Source organism: Manacus vitellinus, unplaced genomic scaffold (assembly GCF_001715985.3).
Source record: "Manacus vitellinus isolate BGI_N305 unplaced genomic scaffold, ASM171598v3 scaffold_9_pilon, whole genome shotgun sequence".
Lineage (NCBI taxonomy): Eukaryota > Metazoa > Chordata > Aves > Passeriformes > Pipridae > Manacus > Manacus vitellinus.
This window is the reverse complement of record NW_021940917.1, coordinates 1,250,930-1,265,365: the sequence shown is the minus strand read 5'-3', so window position 1 is coordinate 1,265,365 and position 14,436 is coordinate 1,250,930. Positions and strand designations below refer to the sequence as shown.

At 37.8% G+C, this 14,436-nt stretch overlaps 1 protein-coding gene across 1 annotated transcript in view; it reads left to right on the top strand.

Annotated features, from left to right (window-relative positions):
• Positions 1-12,331, top strand: part of RORB (RAR related orphan receptor B) — a 47,125-nt gene extending 34,794 nt beyond the window's left edge. Inside the window, exons 5-10 of the mRNA XM_018085838.1 lie at positions 900-1,021; positions 2,262-2,394; positions 4,357-4,464; positions 5,558-5,668; positions 10,629-10,741; positions 11,210-12,331. Of these exons, the coding sequence (XP_017941327.1) occupies positions 900-1,021; positions 2,262-2,394; positions 4,357-4,464; positions 5,558-5,668; positions 10,629-10,741; positions 11,210-11,365 (743 nt within the window). The 3' untranslated portion in view covers positions 11,366-12,331. The remainder of the gene's footprint in view (positions 1-899; positions 1,022-2,261; positions 2,395-4,356; positions 4,465-5,557; positions 5,669-10,628; positions 10,742-11,209) is intronic.
• Positions 12,332-14,436: the final 2,105 nt, after the last annotated feature.

Sequence of the window (14,436 nt, the reverse complement as noted above, 5' to 3'; positions counted from 1 at the left end):
AGCACTGAATGCTTCCCTTTCTGCTTGCACCTTGCATTTCATGTTGTGAAGTAGTTTCTAAGGCTGCTATTTCAGGATAACTTTAAGGTAACTTAGTGTTGTATGTGAGATCTATGTTCCCTATCTCTCCTTCTAAACCCCAAGATACTAGTTTTAGCTTTCACCCATTGCTAAAACCAGTCTCCATATTCTTGCTCATCAGACTAAATTAGAAAATTAACTTGAGAAAAAGATACCTGTTTCCTGTTTCTTTATGAGTCCACCCAAGGTAATGCAAATGTCTATGTCAGGTTTGAGCAGTCAGTCAATTTCTGTGAGACCTAGCAGCTCTGAAAGTTGCTGACTACTGACTTCAACCGATTAATTCTTTTAGAAGAACTAGAAAGAAACTGACAGTGAAGAAAGCAAGCAAACATCTACACACAGTGGGAGGAGAGATATTGCCTTGAGGCTGTGGCCTCAAGCCTGTGAAGGTACCCTGCTGAGGTGATAATCAACAGCTATGTTCTTCTTCTCCAGCCTAGAAGAGTCTACCAGTTATTGCACAGGCATGAGGCAGACAAAAGTGATTGGGTAACCAAATGGCAAAAAAATGTCCAATTGACATTTATTTAAACACCTTAAAAATCGCCTTCAGAATGAAGATTCTGTATAGTTTAACAGGTATCATTTACTATGATGATCCACTATGTACAGATCCACTGTTTATCAAGATCATTTGGCTTGGCATACTGAAACATTTTGCAATATTCATCTTCATAAATAAAAAAAATAAGAGAAAGGTAGCATTGGAAAGAAAAGATTAATTCTGTTAATGTGCATTTTCCAACAATTTCAATGTTTTCAACATTTTGCTGTTGCAAATCACTGTTCACTGTGTTTTATTCTCCTCTTCACAGATCGAATTGCACAGAATATCATTAAATCTCATTTGGAGACATGTCAATATACAATGGAAGAATTACATCAGCTAGCATGGCAAACCCACACATATGAAGAAATTAAGGTTTACCAGAGCAAGGTACAGTCCTGTAATATGCTTTTTCTGCTGCTTGAAATTGTTAACTGTGTAATTTATTTGGCAAGAATAAACTGATGAGTTTCATGTAAGTGAAAATAGGCTACTAAATATCTCTGAGGAACTGGTTACTGAAAGCAGAGTGACACTTCACAGAAAGAAGCAGCAGCTTTCCAGCATATGGACATATTTGCTAATGTTGAAGCTTATGTACAGTCATGGAATTCAGTTTTTCATTTTTGTTATAACAGATCTAAACCTTATGCAGAAATTCAGTTGACTTTATTGTGATCACGACTGGATCCGTTGTTTTAAGGATTTTAAGAAAATAAGACAATATAACTTTGTTTCCTTATAATTTTAAAAACATGTCTGTTTTTTATGTAAATAACAAATATCTGTCACTTATATACAATAGATAATGACAAACTGAAAGTACTCCTTAAATTGAAGCTATTCAAGATTGGGTGGAAAAATCATCTCATTGCACTATATTTTTGTTCTCATTGCACTATATTTTTGTTCTGCCTCTGCGATTCTCGGGTCAAGTTCAGTCTGTTTTTCACTGATACCTCTTCAGGTGTAGTCCAGTCAACAGAAATCTCTGTGGCACTTGCACTAGTTTCATTAGCAATGGGTCTTTGGTCAGAGTTCAGTTGGCACATTAGCTGGTCAGGTAAGAGGCAGGAGAGACTCCAGCTTGTTCTTTGAAATCTGAGGGTCTGGGGAGAATTAGCAGGAACAAAAGAACATCCATATATATTTACATGTGTATGTGCACAAGGAAAATTATTATCAAGGAATCAAATTTTTATATAATCCATTTCCAGATGGCAATGATATTTTAATTACTTTAAGTTTCAACTAGCAAAAATATTCTGTTGAATAACTTAATAGCATTTTGCCACTTCTTACCTAAGTGTACTCTGGGATGGATGATTGCATTTTTTATGCTGCTATCCTGCACAAAAGCCAACATTAGAACCACATTTTAACATGGGGCAATGCATTCTGCTCCTTTGAAGAGGAAATGCGAGAGTTCAGATGACTGTGCAATCAGCTTGTGAAAACAGCCTTCTAATGAAAAGTGCTGGGTACATTGAGAAGCAGAGACGCTGCTAGCTCTGCCTGGGAATGGGAATGGAGTCTGGGGAGTTCATCTGCAAGGCTAGCTGAAGAATTTAATGCATTGATGTACTTGCTTGCTCACCACTTTGCTTTTTCATATGTGGTTTCCCGGAAGACCAGAGAAGCTCTGTGGCAGCAGTGTGCCATTCAGATCACCCATGCTATCCAGTATGTGGTGGAGTTTGCAAAGCGCATAACAGGCTTCATGGAGCTCTGCCAGAATGACCAAATTCTCCTCCTTAAGTCAGGTGGGTAAACACCAGAGGCTTGGGACTGGTTTGGCACCCAGCACCCTAGAAATGTGCTCAGCTGTCTTGTTCTGCAAATCATTTTAATTTTGAAGGAGCCCTAATATAAGTTTGAAGGGGCCCTAACAGACCCCTAACTCTCTTTCATTAACCCTTCTGTATTTTTCCACACTAGTCATGTTACTGCCTTCTAATCTCCTTCCCTCTACAGTCAGTTGTAGTTATTAAGTACATACATACACATAACCATTGCAAAAACTGCAGTCTCCAACTTGACATGTGGTGGAAGGACCCTGCAAATTGAGCTGGTCCAATCAGTCATCTGCCACCCCATGAAATCACTCAGGCCTGCCTCTATGGTCATCTCTAATCTTTTTAATGAGACTACAGAAATACCCTACAGCCTTTGCACAGGAGGGAAAATCCCTGCTGGTGCCAGTTGGTTTCAGAATAAATGAGAACAGATTACAGCAGTGTGCTCCAGCCATGCTCTCTGTGCATGCCAGGTTTGCATGTGTGTGTGCATAAGGGCAAGGGGGAAAAGGCTTTCCTTACTTGTCAAGGAACTTGGTAATTTCTGTCCTCTGGAAAAATCATGACAAGATTTATCATGACTATGCAGTAACACTCAGGAGGACAAAATGACATGACCAAGTGAACCACAAGAACCACAACTGGTAATTAATTACATTTACCCTGTCATATCAGTTTCTTACTCCCTTCAAATGTAAAAGGCAGGATACTGTGTGAGGCGGCTCATTAAAGCTTAAGTCTTCCTATTTCAAGAGAGATCTCTTCCTTAAGGCTGAAAGCCCGTGTGATTCAGTATTCTGTACACAAAAGACTGCAGCTCGGTGTGGGACTGGACTCTTGATGGTGGGCACAGGTGCAAAGGGAAGTGATACAGAGACCCTGGGAACATACAGACAGCCTTATGGAAAAAAGGGAGTTGTAGCACAAAAACTATTCTTTTAAATCTTGTACTAATTTTGAAAATTCTCTAGATACCAGTGCACCCCTAGGAAACTTCCTTCTTTTGACTGGCAAAGCTAACAACACAACTGCACCTTCGGGAAAAGACATATTTGACTGTACTGTCAGAAAACACTGTTAAGCTTTAGCATATAAAGATATGCTAGGTTTTATTTTCTGTTTCGCTGTTAACACTGAGCAGGAAAGTCACGACTTCTCTCTCAAAAGCATGTTTTCAAAAGAATCCTCAGATTCAGAGTTCATTTTACATGACATTTGGATTTAGTTAAGGCATGTTTAAAATGTTTCCTTTCATTTTCCCAACTGCATATTTTGCAGTTAAGAAATAATATGCAAAGATAAAGAATAAAAAAGAAGTCTTCCTTTGGCTAATCAACAACCAGAACAACAACAACAAAAACAACAAAAGAAATAAAAAAAAATCCAACCAAACCAAAACAAGGAAAATAAAAGTAAAACCTGTTTTAGGGATGATCTTGACAGAGCTTTAACCTTTATTTTCTCTCTAAAAATGCTTTGTGATGATCTCCCTCTCCAGTCAAATTAAGGTGGGATTTTTATACACACTGAATGAAGATGCTTTTTGGTATTAAAAAAAAAAGGTTTAATGATTAAAAAGAAGATTCAATAAATGCCTAATTTTAAGGATAAAATATTTCAAACTGAAATTATTTGCCCAGGTCTAAACTCAGCCTGGGGACTTAGTCCAGGCTGGGGAATTTTTTTTGCTGCAAAGGGGGAAAAAGTCAACTGAAAGAAGAGGTGGTTAGACTGGACCAGAAATGACCCCTTTCTACATGCAAAAGACAAATATTTTTCTGCCGTTCAGAGGCATATAATCAAGATGTCTTCAAAGAGTGTCTATCCCTGCTGATGACTCATATCTTCCTAAATATCTTCTTGACATTTCCTACACTCTGATATTAGGCAGTAATATATGGTTCCTTTGCTCTTTTTTCTGTCTGATAGGCTGCTTGGAAGTGGTTTTGGTGAGAATGTGCCGTGCCTTCAACCCACTCAACAATACTGTTCTGTTTGAAGGAAAGTATGGAGGAATGCAAATGTTTAAAGCTTTGGGTATGTTGCTCTTCTTCTTTTCAACCAGTTACATTGACCCACATAGCGAGAGATTTGTCTTTATGAAAATAGTGACCCACAGTGAAAATCTCCAGTAAATGTTGAATCCCCAAGCCTCCAAATGTCTAGGCTGGAACAGAAAACGAAAAAAGGTGAGTCCACTAGCTCTTAGCAGTGATAGGTATTTTTCTCTAATAAAAAAGAGCAGCATCAGGGTTTTTTCAAATGGATTTCTTTGCCATCTGAAGTTTTGATAAAACATGAGTTTATGGCAGGAGCCAAGCTGTTTACCTTCACTGTTCAGTTGTGCTTGATATATCAAATCACTGCCACTAATTGTGTCCTGCAGAAGGCAGCTTTAGCCCCAGCAATGAGGTGACTAAAATGATGAACTGCTATGAAATATAGACAAGGACTTTCCTAAAGTATTGTTTTGCCTGAAACTTTTAAGTTCATTTATATTCATTTATTGAAAAAAATTACTTAATTTCTTAACATGATATTGAGTGCTACCTGAAATGTTAATAGCTAAATGGATGTGTTTTGCCCATCCAACTGATATTATCAGAAATTTATTCAGGACCAAAGTCAAAGATTTGAGATATTTCCTTCAAATGTATATATCACATTAGTATATATTTTTCTTATTGGGTATCATACACAAAACATTCTTTACAAGTTTAATGCATTCATGAATGCGTATTGGTTGATTTATTTTGGTCTTTAGGATATTTTCACAAACTTTCATAAATATTTTTACTGATAATTAGTAAAATTATATATGGGAAAATTATTTAGTGCTGGTCTTTCATACCTCTTAGATTTAATATCTATCTAGAAATAACAATTCTTTCTACATTGGGAAAATAGTGCTATCTTCTAAGATGTCTGCAATTTTTGTACTTGCCCCTAATTCTTGATAATTTTTTTTACTTCAATGTATGTTTTAGTGACATTTTCAGGTTTGGTGGAATTTTAATAGTTAATGAAAGGCAGACATTCACTCACACCTTTTTGTCACAAAAACAATCCTTTCTCATGGCAGGTTAAAGAGCTAATTTCTAGCATTGATTTTGTCCTCTTTGGTCTGCAGGCTCTGATGATCTGGTAAATGAAGCATTTGACTTTGCAAAGAATTTATGTTCCTTACAGCTGACTGAGGAGGAGATTGCCTTGTTTTCATCTGCTGTTCTGATATCACCAGGTAATTTTTCATTCCAAACACCACACTGTTTTTTTTCCTCTTTACCCACCTTTATTTCTACCTACTTAAATAGGTGTTTAAGCTGTATTAAGCAATGTTGAGCAATGTATTAAGCAGTGGAAGAATACCTGAATTACCCCAAATACACCTCACTGTCTCATTGTAGGCCATCAGGATTTACACATATTGGAAGTAGATCCAAAGTGTGGGGTAACAGACATGGAGCAGGATTGTGTGAAAAAGCAGTGCAGGCTGATGTTCTTCCAGACCACATACAGAGAAACATGGTACTCGAGGAGATACATGTTCCTCCCGACTTTCTCAGGGAACACAAACCTCACAGCTCCAAGCAGGTTATAAGGTCCATAACTATGATGGGCTTTTTATGTGGGAATAAGAACATGTGCAGTTAAAATCTATACGAGGTCCCGTCTGAATTAAATTCCAGGTGAGATGATGTGATTAGAGGTGCAACATGCTCTTTTTATGTCTTCATATTATAATTCTACACAGGCAAGCATGCATTTAAGTGAGTGATGGCTGGCTGACCACAGAAAAGACTTTTGTGATTAAGTTGACTCAGAAGGTGGATCTAGCAGAGAAGCTCACGGTTTAGTGTGGGATTTTTAAGTATACCTCAGGGAATGTAGACACCCAGTTTCCTCCAAGGGTAACCTCTTGAAAGGCCTTACAAAAAACCTCACCATGTGTCTCAGTTTGAAGAGACTGGAATGTTTACTAAAGAGGATGAGTTATGAGATAGACCAAACTCCTCTCTCTCAGCCATTGTAAATTCAAAATAAAGGGGCTTTAATTGAGGAAGTGTGGAAAAAAACCAGAAGAAACAACAACCCTTTATTAAAAGATATATGTATGTTGGCAAGAACAGTAACAGAACATAAAACAACTAGACAATAGTCCCGTACCCAGAAGTTCCCTTCAAACAAAAGAAAAAGTCTGAACACTTCTCTGTCCTTCAGCGCCGTTCCAATCCCGGCCGGCAGGGGGCGCTGTTGGGTCACTGGAGGGGCAGAGCCTGCAGTGCTCGGTGTTGGCCTGCAGGGGGCGCTGTCGGGCCCTGGCGGTCACCATGAGGGGAGGGGTCTGGGGGGGGTCTGGGGTTGTGGGAGGAGCCGAAAAGAGAATGGGGACCCTTCCCCAATGGGAGAAGGGGGAAAGGAAAGCAGTTCACCCCCACAGGACTCACAGTTATCTCAGATGACGGTGTCTCAAGGCTCCTCCCTTTTCTCCCGTGGGCGCGCAACTCTCCGATGAAAGCCCAGTAGGTCCTGGCTGGAGTCACGAGGCAGTGTGCGAGCTGATCGGGGCCGGTGGTCATGCCTCACCAGGACAAAAAGCCAGAAAGACCGACTTCCAGGCCTTTTCTCCAAAAGTGCCTGGCCACAGAGCCTGTCTCTGTCCCTGAGAGAGAACTCCACAGTCTACTTCCTCCCCTCCATGCAGAACCAGCCACTCCCTCCCAAAACTACTCCCCTCTCCCCCCAGCCTCTGATGGGCCATCAGTTAGGAATGTGGCCTGGCCAGCTAGGTTCTTTTGTAAGGCTAATTGATCCTTTTTTTCCATTCGACCTCTGTCTTTCTTACAGTGAGGGGCAGGGAGAAGAAAAATTCCCCTCTCGGATTTATCACCTATAACACCATGAATTATTTTTCCAGCTCTTTCTGCTAAAGACTTCCTCTAGGTCACTTTGCCCTTTTGCGCATCTGTGGTATAGATTATGTTAGTCAGAATTAGACTAGCACAGATGGTGTCAACACGTTCATTCTCATCATTAATGACACCTACTGAAAGGACTCTTCTCCTTTTTAGTTTGACTTTGAGGAGTTCTTACCATCATCTGCTCAGAGGTGAAATAGTGGAGCTGGTGGCTCTTCATGGTGTCGGGCCAGCATATTGCAGAGATAAAACAATGACCATTTCCACCTCAAAAGTGTCCCAACTATGTGCAGGCATGAGAGTTGCCTGTCACTATCCCCCAGAGGTCCTGACTTCCTCTGGGAAAGTGGACTTGCAGTGTCCTTGTGGGTCCCTGCTTATCAGCCCTCCCTCAGTCTGAAAAGACCAAAGCTGTGAGGGTGACAGAGGGATGTGCTTGCTTCTGGAAAACATCAAGTGGACATAAAAATTCTGATTAATTTCTGCAGTTCTATATATGGCCCTCTAGTTTGCAAGCAAGAGGATACATGCGGTATGTCCTATTCCTTTTTAAAAAAGAGAATAAAAGAAGCAAAAGTCCTTGATTCATTCAGACTGCTTATTTCTGTAGTCTGTGAGCATTTGTAACTTTAGTCATAAAACACACAGTAAGAAAGAAGTGGTGGGCTACAGCAGCATGTACATGAGTGAAAGCAATCTCTCATCCATAAAAAGACAGCAAATTTGGACTGAAAGTGGGAAGAAAGGGAAAATAGTCCAGATTGAACTGACATTGAAATTTGCCATTTCTTTTCTTACAAAAATGATAAAAGTAAGCAACAGAGAAATAAATATTTCCTTCCACACTAGATGCTCTGGTTTCTTCACAATAAAGACTTTCATCATGGAAATATCACAGAAGTACTTGCACCAGACCTTCCATCAAGTATTCATATTCAAGTTTCTTTTCTACAGAAGTCACCACTCTGAAAGGTGATTCTTGTGCCCTTGATCTCAGTGTTTGGGCAGTTTACAGAGAACAGAGTGGTTCTATAGTGAGTAAGGGACCTAAGAGCATCCACTAATAGATTTGCTAAGGTTGCAAAGCCCAGTGTCAGACCCATTTTCCATCTAATTCAGAGCACAAATCCAGATTTTCCACTTTGGGATATGTAACCACGCTGCTTGAAGGTGATTCTTTACCTTGATTTCTGATTTCAGAAATTAAAACAATATAAGAGTCCATAAAAGTTGCAGAGGCATCTGTACTTGCAAACTTACCAGAGCAAGGTGGTAAGATGCTAACCTGGCTGCCTCCATATGCCAATCCCTCTCCTGAAATTCTGACTTGCCATGTTCCTTCATTCCATTTTAGTTTTTGAAAAAGTAAGTGTTACAAGCTTTCTACATTTTCTTTCCTACACTATTATCTAATGTAGTGGGCTGTGCACTCCTTAAAGATACACAAGTTCAACACTTAAAAGGAAAAGTATGTAGCTGAAGTGCTGCTTCCTTTATGAGTAGTCACTCATCTATTGACTTTTTCCTGAACTATTGTGAATATAGCTAGAGTTACTTGGGAAATTCCAGCCAAATTTGCGGATGGTAGAAATCACATTTCAGGTGGTAGAAACCACATTTTGGGAGACAAACTTAACATCCATTATAAAAGTTTTACCTAGCTCTTGTCATGAATTTAAGAACTCTTGTGCAATATACAACATGCTTCATGACAGGCGAGGGATTAAACCTATCCTCTAACTGTCTCAGTCTATTTTTAAGCTTATTTTTGTGACGGAAAGGTAAATACTTTAAGGATAGGCCTCTATGATAAATCTTTTTAGCTCTGGATTGCCACAATAGGCATTAATTTAACGCTGTTGAAAGACATGTTTTTTCAATAGCATAAATTTTGGCACCTAACCTGTGAATATTACTGTGTGCTTATTGTGTAGACGGTGCACGTGCTCTCAGCTAATTCTGTTTCTATGGCCACTGATAGCACAGGATCCATTGGCTGCAGCATGATTCTCTAAGCTATGCATAAAGATTATTTTCTTTTCCTGATCATCTGTTAAGTAACTGAGGTTGAGTTTTGTCTCTTTTCACAGTACTTGACAGTGAACACTTTTCATACACCCCTCTCCACAGAGAGTTAGACAAATGACAGAATTGTTTTCCTTCTGTGATGAAATGCTGCTTGGCTCCAGCCTGTGTGGCATCTGTGCTCATTGAAGCAGTTGACTTATATAATTTCTGTGGGTTATTTTAGTGATGGGGATTGTGTGTAAAAGAGCTATAAAAGTGAAAGGACTTTTTCCTGTACTTTTCAATTTGCACATGAAGATTCATGCCTTGTGATAAAATAAATTTTCGTATTTCCTATTTGAAAGCTAAAATCTATACCAAATAATTGGTCTGGATTAAGGGAGGAAGAAACAAATTTGCAGCATGGGAAAACAGAAAGTTCAGTAGTGCTGCAAACACACTGTATTAATAATTCTGGACTGCCTTGTGGTCTGCTACTTCTCCTTCTTTGTGTTTTTTCCAGAAGTTATGACTTGTGAAAATATAGATATTAAGGACAACCTCCTGCACTTGGGCTTTGAGTTCAATAGAAGTCATATGGGTTTTAAACATCTGTATCTGTAACTGTTATTCTCCCAAATAATCTTCTATTTTGTGTTGTTTAAAAGGAGAATATCTTTAAACAATGAGAAATTTGCACTTCAAGGCATTTCAACAACTCATAATTTTTTTGAATTATTAAAGAAATTCTTTTGAAGGAAACCATTTTTTTATGTAGAATATATTTGGTCTCAAAATTTTAGCATAGTAAATAATGATATATATTTTATTTAAATAATTGTATTCTCTTATTTTCAAAGAACTGTTTTGATCAATGTTTATTATTTGTGTATTAAGACACTGAGGCAACATACATGTTTATCACCTTGCCACTGTAAAGTTAGAAGAACATTGATTGTACCAACAGAGAATAATAAAGTGGTTGGGCCATGTTTCATTTCTATTCCCATCTTTATACCTAACATCCTGTTTTAAATAAAGAGATGCAGAGCCAACATTATGTTCCTGTATGCTTTGTATATGTTAGTTAAACACTCAAGTGATCCTTTAATGTGTCAAGACACTTTGCCTCTCAAACCATGTCTTCATTACCATGCAGTCCTTCCTCGTGGGAATTACGATTGCTGTGAATGCTTGCCAGCATGGCACACTGTGTGCACCATGAGCATGCCCCACATCTGTGCATTCTTTACCTCTTGTTTTCCTTTTTCTCAGATCGAGCCTGGTTAATAGAGCCAAGGAAGGTCCAGAAGCTTCAGGAAAAGATTTACTTTGCACTTCAACATGTGATCCAGAAGAACCATCTTGATGAGGAGACACTGACAAAGGTAAGCTGTTAAAACAAAAAGCCGAACACTTCTTGATCATGACTCTTTTCTTTTTGTAGCCGTTTCCGCATGTACTACCACATTAATGTAAGATAAAAGTAGTACACTGTGTGCTTGCAATGCTTAGGAGGAGATAGGCTAGTTTGATGTTTGTCCCTATTTCTTCTTACTCCATTTTTTGTTCAAAATACTAATCTTTTTAATTGATACCCTATTAAGAATGAGCCTGCCTTAAAAAAATAACCCTCCTTCTAAATGCATTTTTGGCACTTGGCTAAAACTTCTGGGACAATTGTTTTTAGGCTTTTATGGTAAGAAAAATGTCTTGTCTTTTGGATGGGTACTTTTGATGAGGCTTAGAATATTGCATTCAGTTATTCAGCAAGATGCTAACAGTTCATTTTGGAAACTGTAATTTACACAAAATTTGATTCTTCCCTCTCTCCTTTTTTTTTTAATGTCTCACAGTTAATAGCCAAGATACCAACAATTACTGCACTTTGCAACTTGCACGGAGAGAAACTACAAGTATTTAAGCAATCTCATCCAGACATAGTGAACACACTGTTTCCTCCATTATACAAGGAGCTTTTCAATCCAGACTCAACCACTGGCTGCAAGTGAAGGGGATAATAGAATTTTCACGTAGTCATGGAATGCATCACTATTAAGACAAAAAGAAATGTTTTCATGAAGAACTTATTAAAAATGTCACTACTGCAACACTAGGAATGTCCTGCACTTAATAGAATTATTTTTCACCGCTACAGTTTGAAGAATGTAAATATGCAACTCTGAGTGGGGATGTCATTTTTCTCTTTTCTTTTTTTTTTTTTTTTTTAACTGACAATGATTATACAGATTTAGGACACTGTGTGTTACCTTTTTTTAATTTACATTTATTGGGGGATGTTTTGGGAGACAGCTGTTCCTAGAATTTTATTGTAGATATACATGAGAATAGAGCAGTACTTTGCAGTATTACTCTTGCTGTTTATTGTTCAAATATTATTTAAGAAAATTCCACTTATTAGATTGCCTAGTTCTATGTTTTTAGATAGTTTAATGCATGTGGAAATTTGTAACTGTCTTGGAAATTATGGTGCATATATGGAATACACACATATATATATGTGCTATATACTTATATATATATATGAATATATAGATAGATATATATATGTAGGTATTATATGCACACATGCTATAGCTTAAAAATCACATGCTTACATTTAAAGGATGCTCAGCCCAGCTGTAATGTATTTCTTAATCTCCAAGTAATGTATTAGATTTATTTTGGGCAATCAAGATTTGCTTTGCCAGTCAAGAGTTGAATTATCAGCTGCCAATGTGTAATGACAGGATCACTTCTGAGATATGTATAATGTAGTGCATGTGTACTGTGTGTAAATCAAACATCAGGAATGTAACAATGGTTCAAAAGCCTTGTCTGGATGATTTTAGTGGAGAAAGGAGTAGTTGGGTTTTTTCTATTTTCTCACTGTTGCAGGGATAGAGCATATATAAAAGTGAACATAGGACCTGATGTTAGTAAAGTGTCTGGAGTAAAAATGTAGACTATCTCATATGTACATTTTTCTGATTCCACACATTTTATTTTATATATATTGCTTTGAAAAGTAGTTTCAAGTCTTGGTTTGTTTTTTGCTGAACTCATTAGAAAGGTAGGTCATAAGCTCAGTGAAAACCACAGCAAGCCTAAAATATGGCTCTGAAGAGTAGTGGCAGAGGGAGAAAGGGAGGAAAGGAGGAGGAAAGTCAAAGTGGGCAAAGTCCATGGTCGTTACAAAGGACGATATAACTATCACTGTTTCTGAGAGTCATCATCTAGATGGAACGGAGTTTTCATTACACACATGCATCTATGTATGTTTTAAACACATGCATATATGTATGTATATATCTGTATGTATATAACTGTATCTATATATATGCATATAAGGATTTATTTTAGGCTCATTTCAGGAGAGGAGCAAAGCATTGGGGCTTTCTTTTTGCCTCTGAATGGACTGTATGTGCATTTGCTTGTAAAACCAAAGGCAAACACAGAGGGGAGTGGAAGGCTGCCATGGACTTAATCTTGTGGATTAATTAAGTTAATTAGCAGTCATGATTCATGTGTCTGAATTCTGCCAGTGATACAAAACACAGACTTTTTAGCTATAGAAGAGGGATTCAGTTTCTGCTACAGCTCTCTTTACCACCCCTTTTACCCATTGTGAACTTTTCCAGAGAAGTCTCCTCCTGGGATGCCAGCGGAGGGTGTAGAGCACAAATAAGAAGCAGCAGCCAGTAGAGAAGAAAGGAAGTGAGGCCAGGACCACAAGCAGATACCTTTCTTTATTTCAAACCATAGAACAATGCAATCTGAGGCAAGGCAAGGGGAAGCATGTTGGCAGTGAGGCCAAAGAACCCACTCATCTGCCCGGGTTTACAGCAGAACAGTGTCACAGGCAGCCCCCAGGGACAGAGGTGGGCCCTAGAGTGGGTGCAGAAACTTGGTTTGTTGTAGCAATAACTTAATGACTGGCAGAGCTCTGGTCTCAATCTTGTCTTTTCTGCATGACCAAATAATTCACTGGCTATTCCAAGTATTTCGTGGAGTTTTCCCTTGAGTTTCATCAGTCAGTTTGCAAGTTTGCATACAGGTTTTGTGGTAGAATCGAGTCTAGACAACATCACAATTTGTTTGTTCTGTTTTAGCAATGTCAGAACAGGTCCAAGAGTGGTTACAAACTCTCAGCTAATAAATATTTCTCTGTAGGTCCATTACAATGTAGAAAAAATCTGCACAGCAGATTTAGTTGTGCTGAGAATTTTGTTGCAAATATGACATTCTCTTCAAAATTATTTAATCCTATAGAATAGCAATTACTAAAATATTTTTTTTTGCTCCAAATTCTGAGCACATTTCTCTAGTGATTGCATTAAAATGTCTTCAATTAACATAATAAAGCATTGCTCTAGATGCTTTTTTATACCACTCTGACTGACATTCCTTTATAAGGTGATTTATCTGTTTGCAGCCCCTTTTGCATGGCAAATCCATGAAAAGGACCACAATTCCACTTGTTTTTAATATCAAAAAACTTAATTAACTGTGTCTATCTACTGTTTTTGTGGATTTATTTGGGAAAAAAATGAGCCAAACTGAATTCTAGAAGTACTCAGTTTTAACTGCAGGTAAATCGTGTTTTCCTTGTCTTTTCCAACACAAGAACACATACATATATATTTGTTTGAAATACATTATAAATCTATTTTCAGTATATCAAAATTAACATATTTAACCAAACCACAGAAATAGAGAATAAGTGAATAAATACTACTGTTTATAGTGCTAACTAATAAAGAGGTTTGTCATGTTTATAAATAGTCCTCCACAATTGCATTTTACATCTTGAAAACGTTTTGTTCTTTTCAAATAAGCTAATTGCTCCTTGAGATTTTTGAGTTATTTCTTAGTCAAGATAACCAAATGGAGATCACCAGTGTAAAAGACATTATTTAATCATTATCTGCAGGGCTTTTAATCCTTAAGGCACTATTATTAAATCACTCCAACTTCATGACCTTTTCAATCAGTAATGATTGTAGCCACATTTTAAAGATGTGGAAATTAAAGAAAAAAACATTAAATGACTTGTAAGAGACCACAGAGATAGCAATATCCA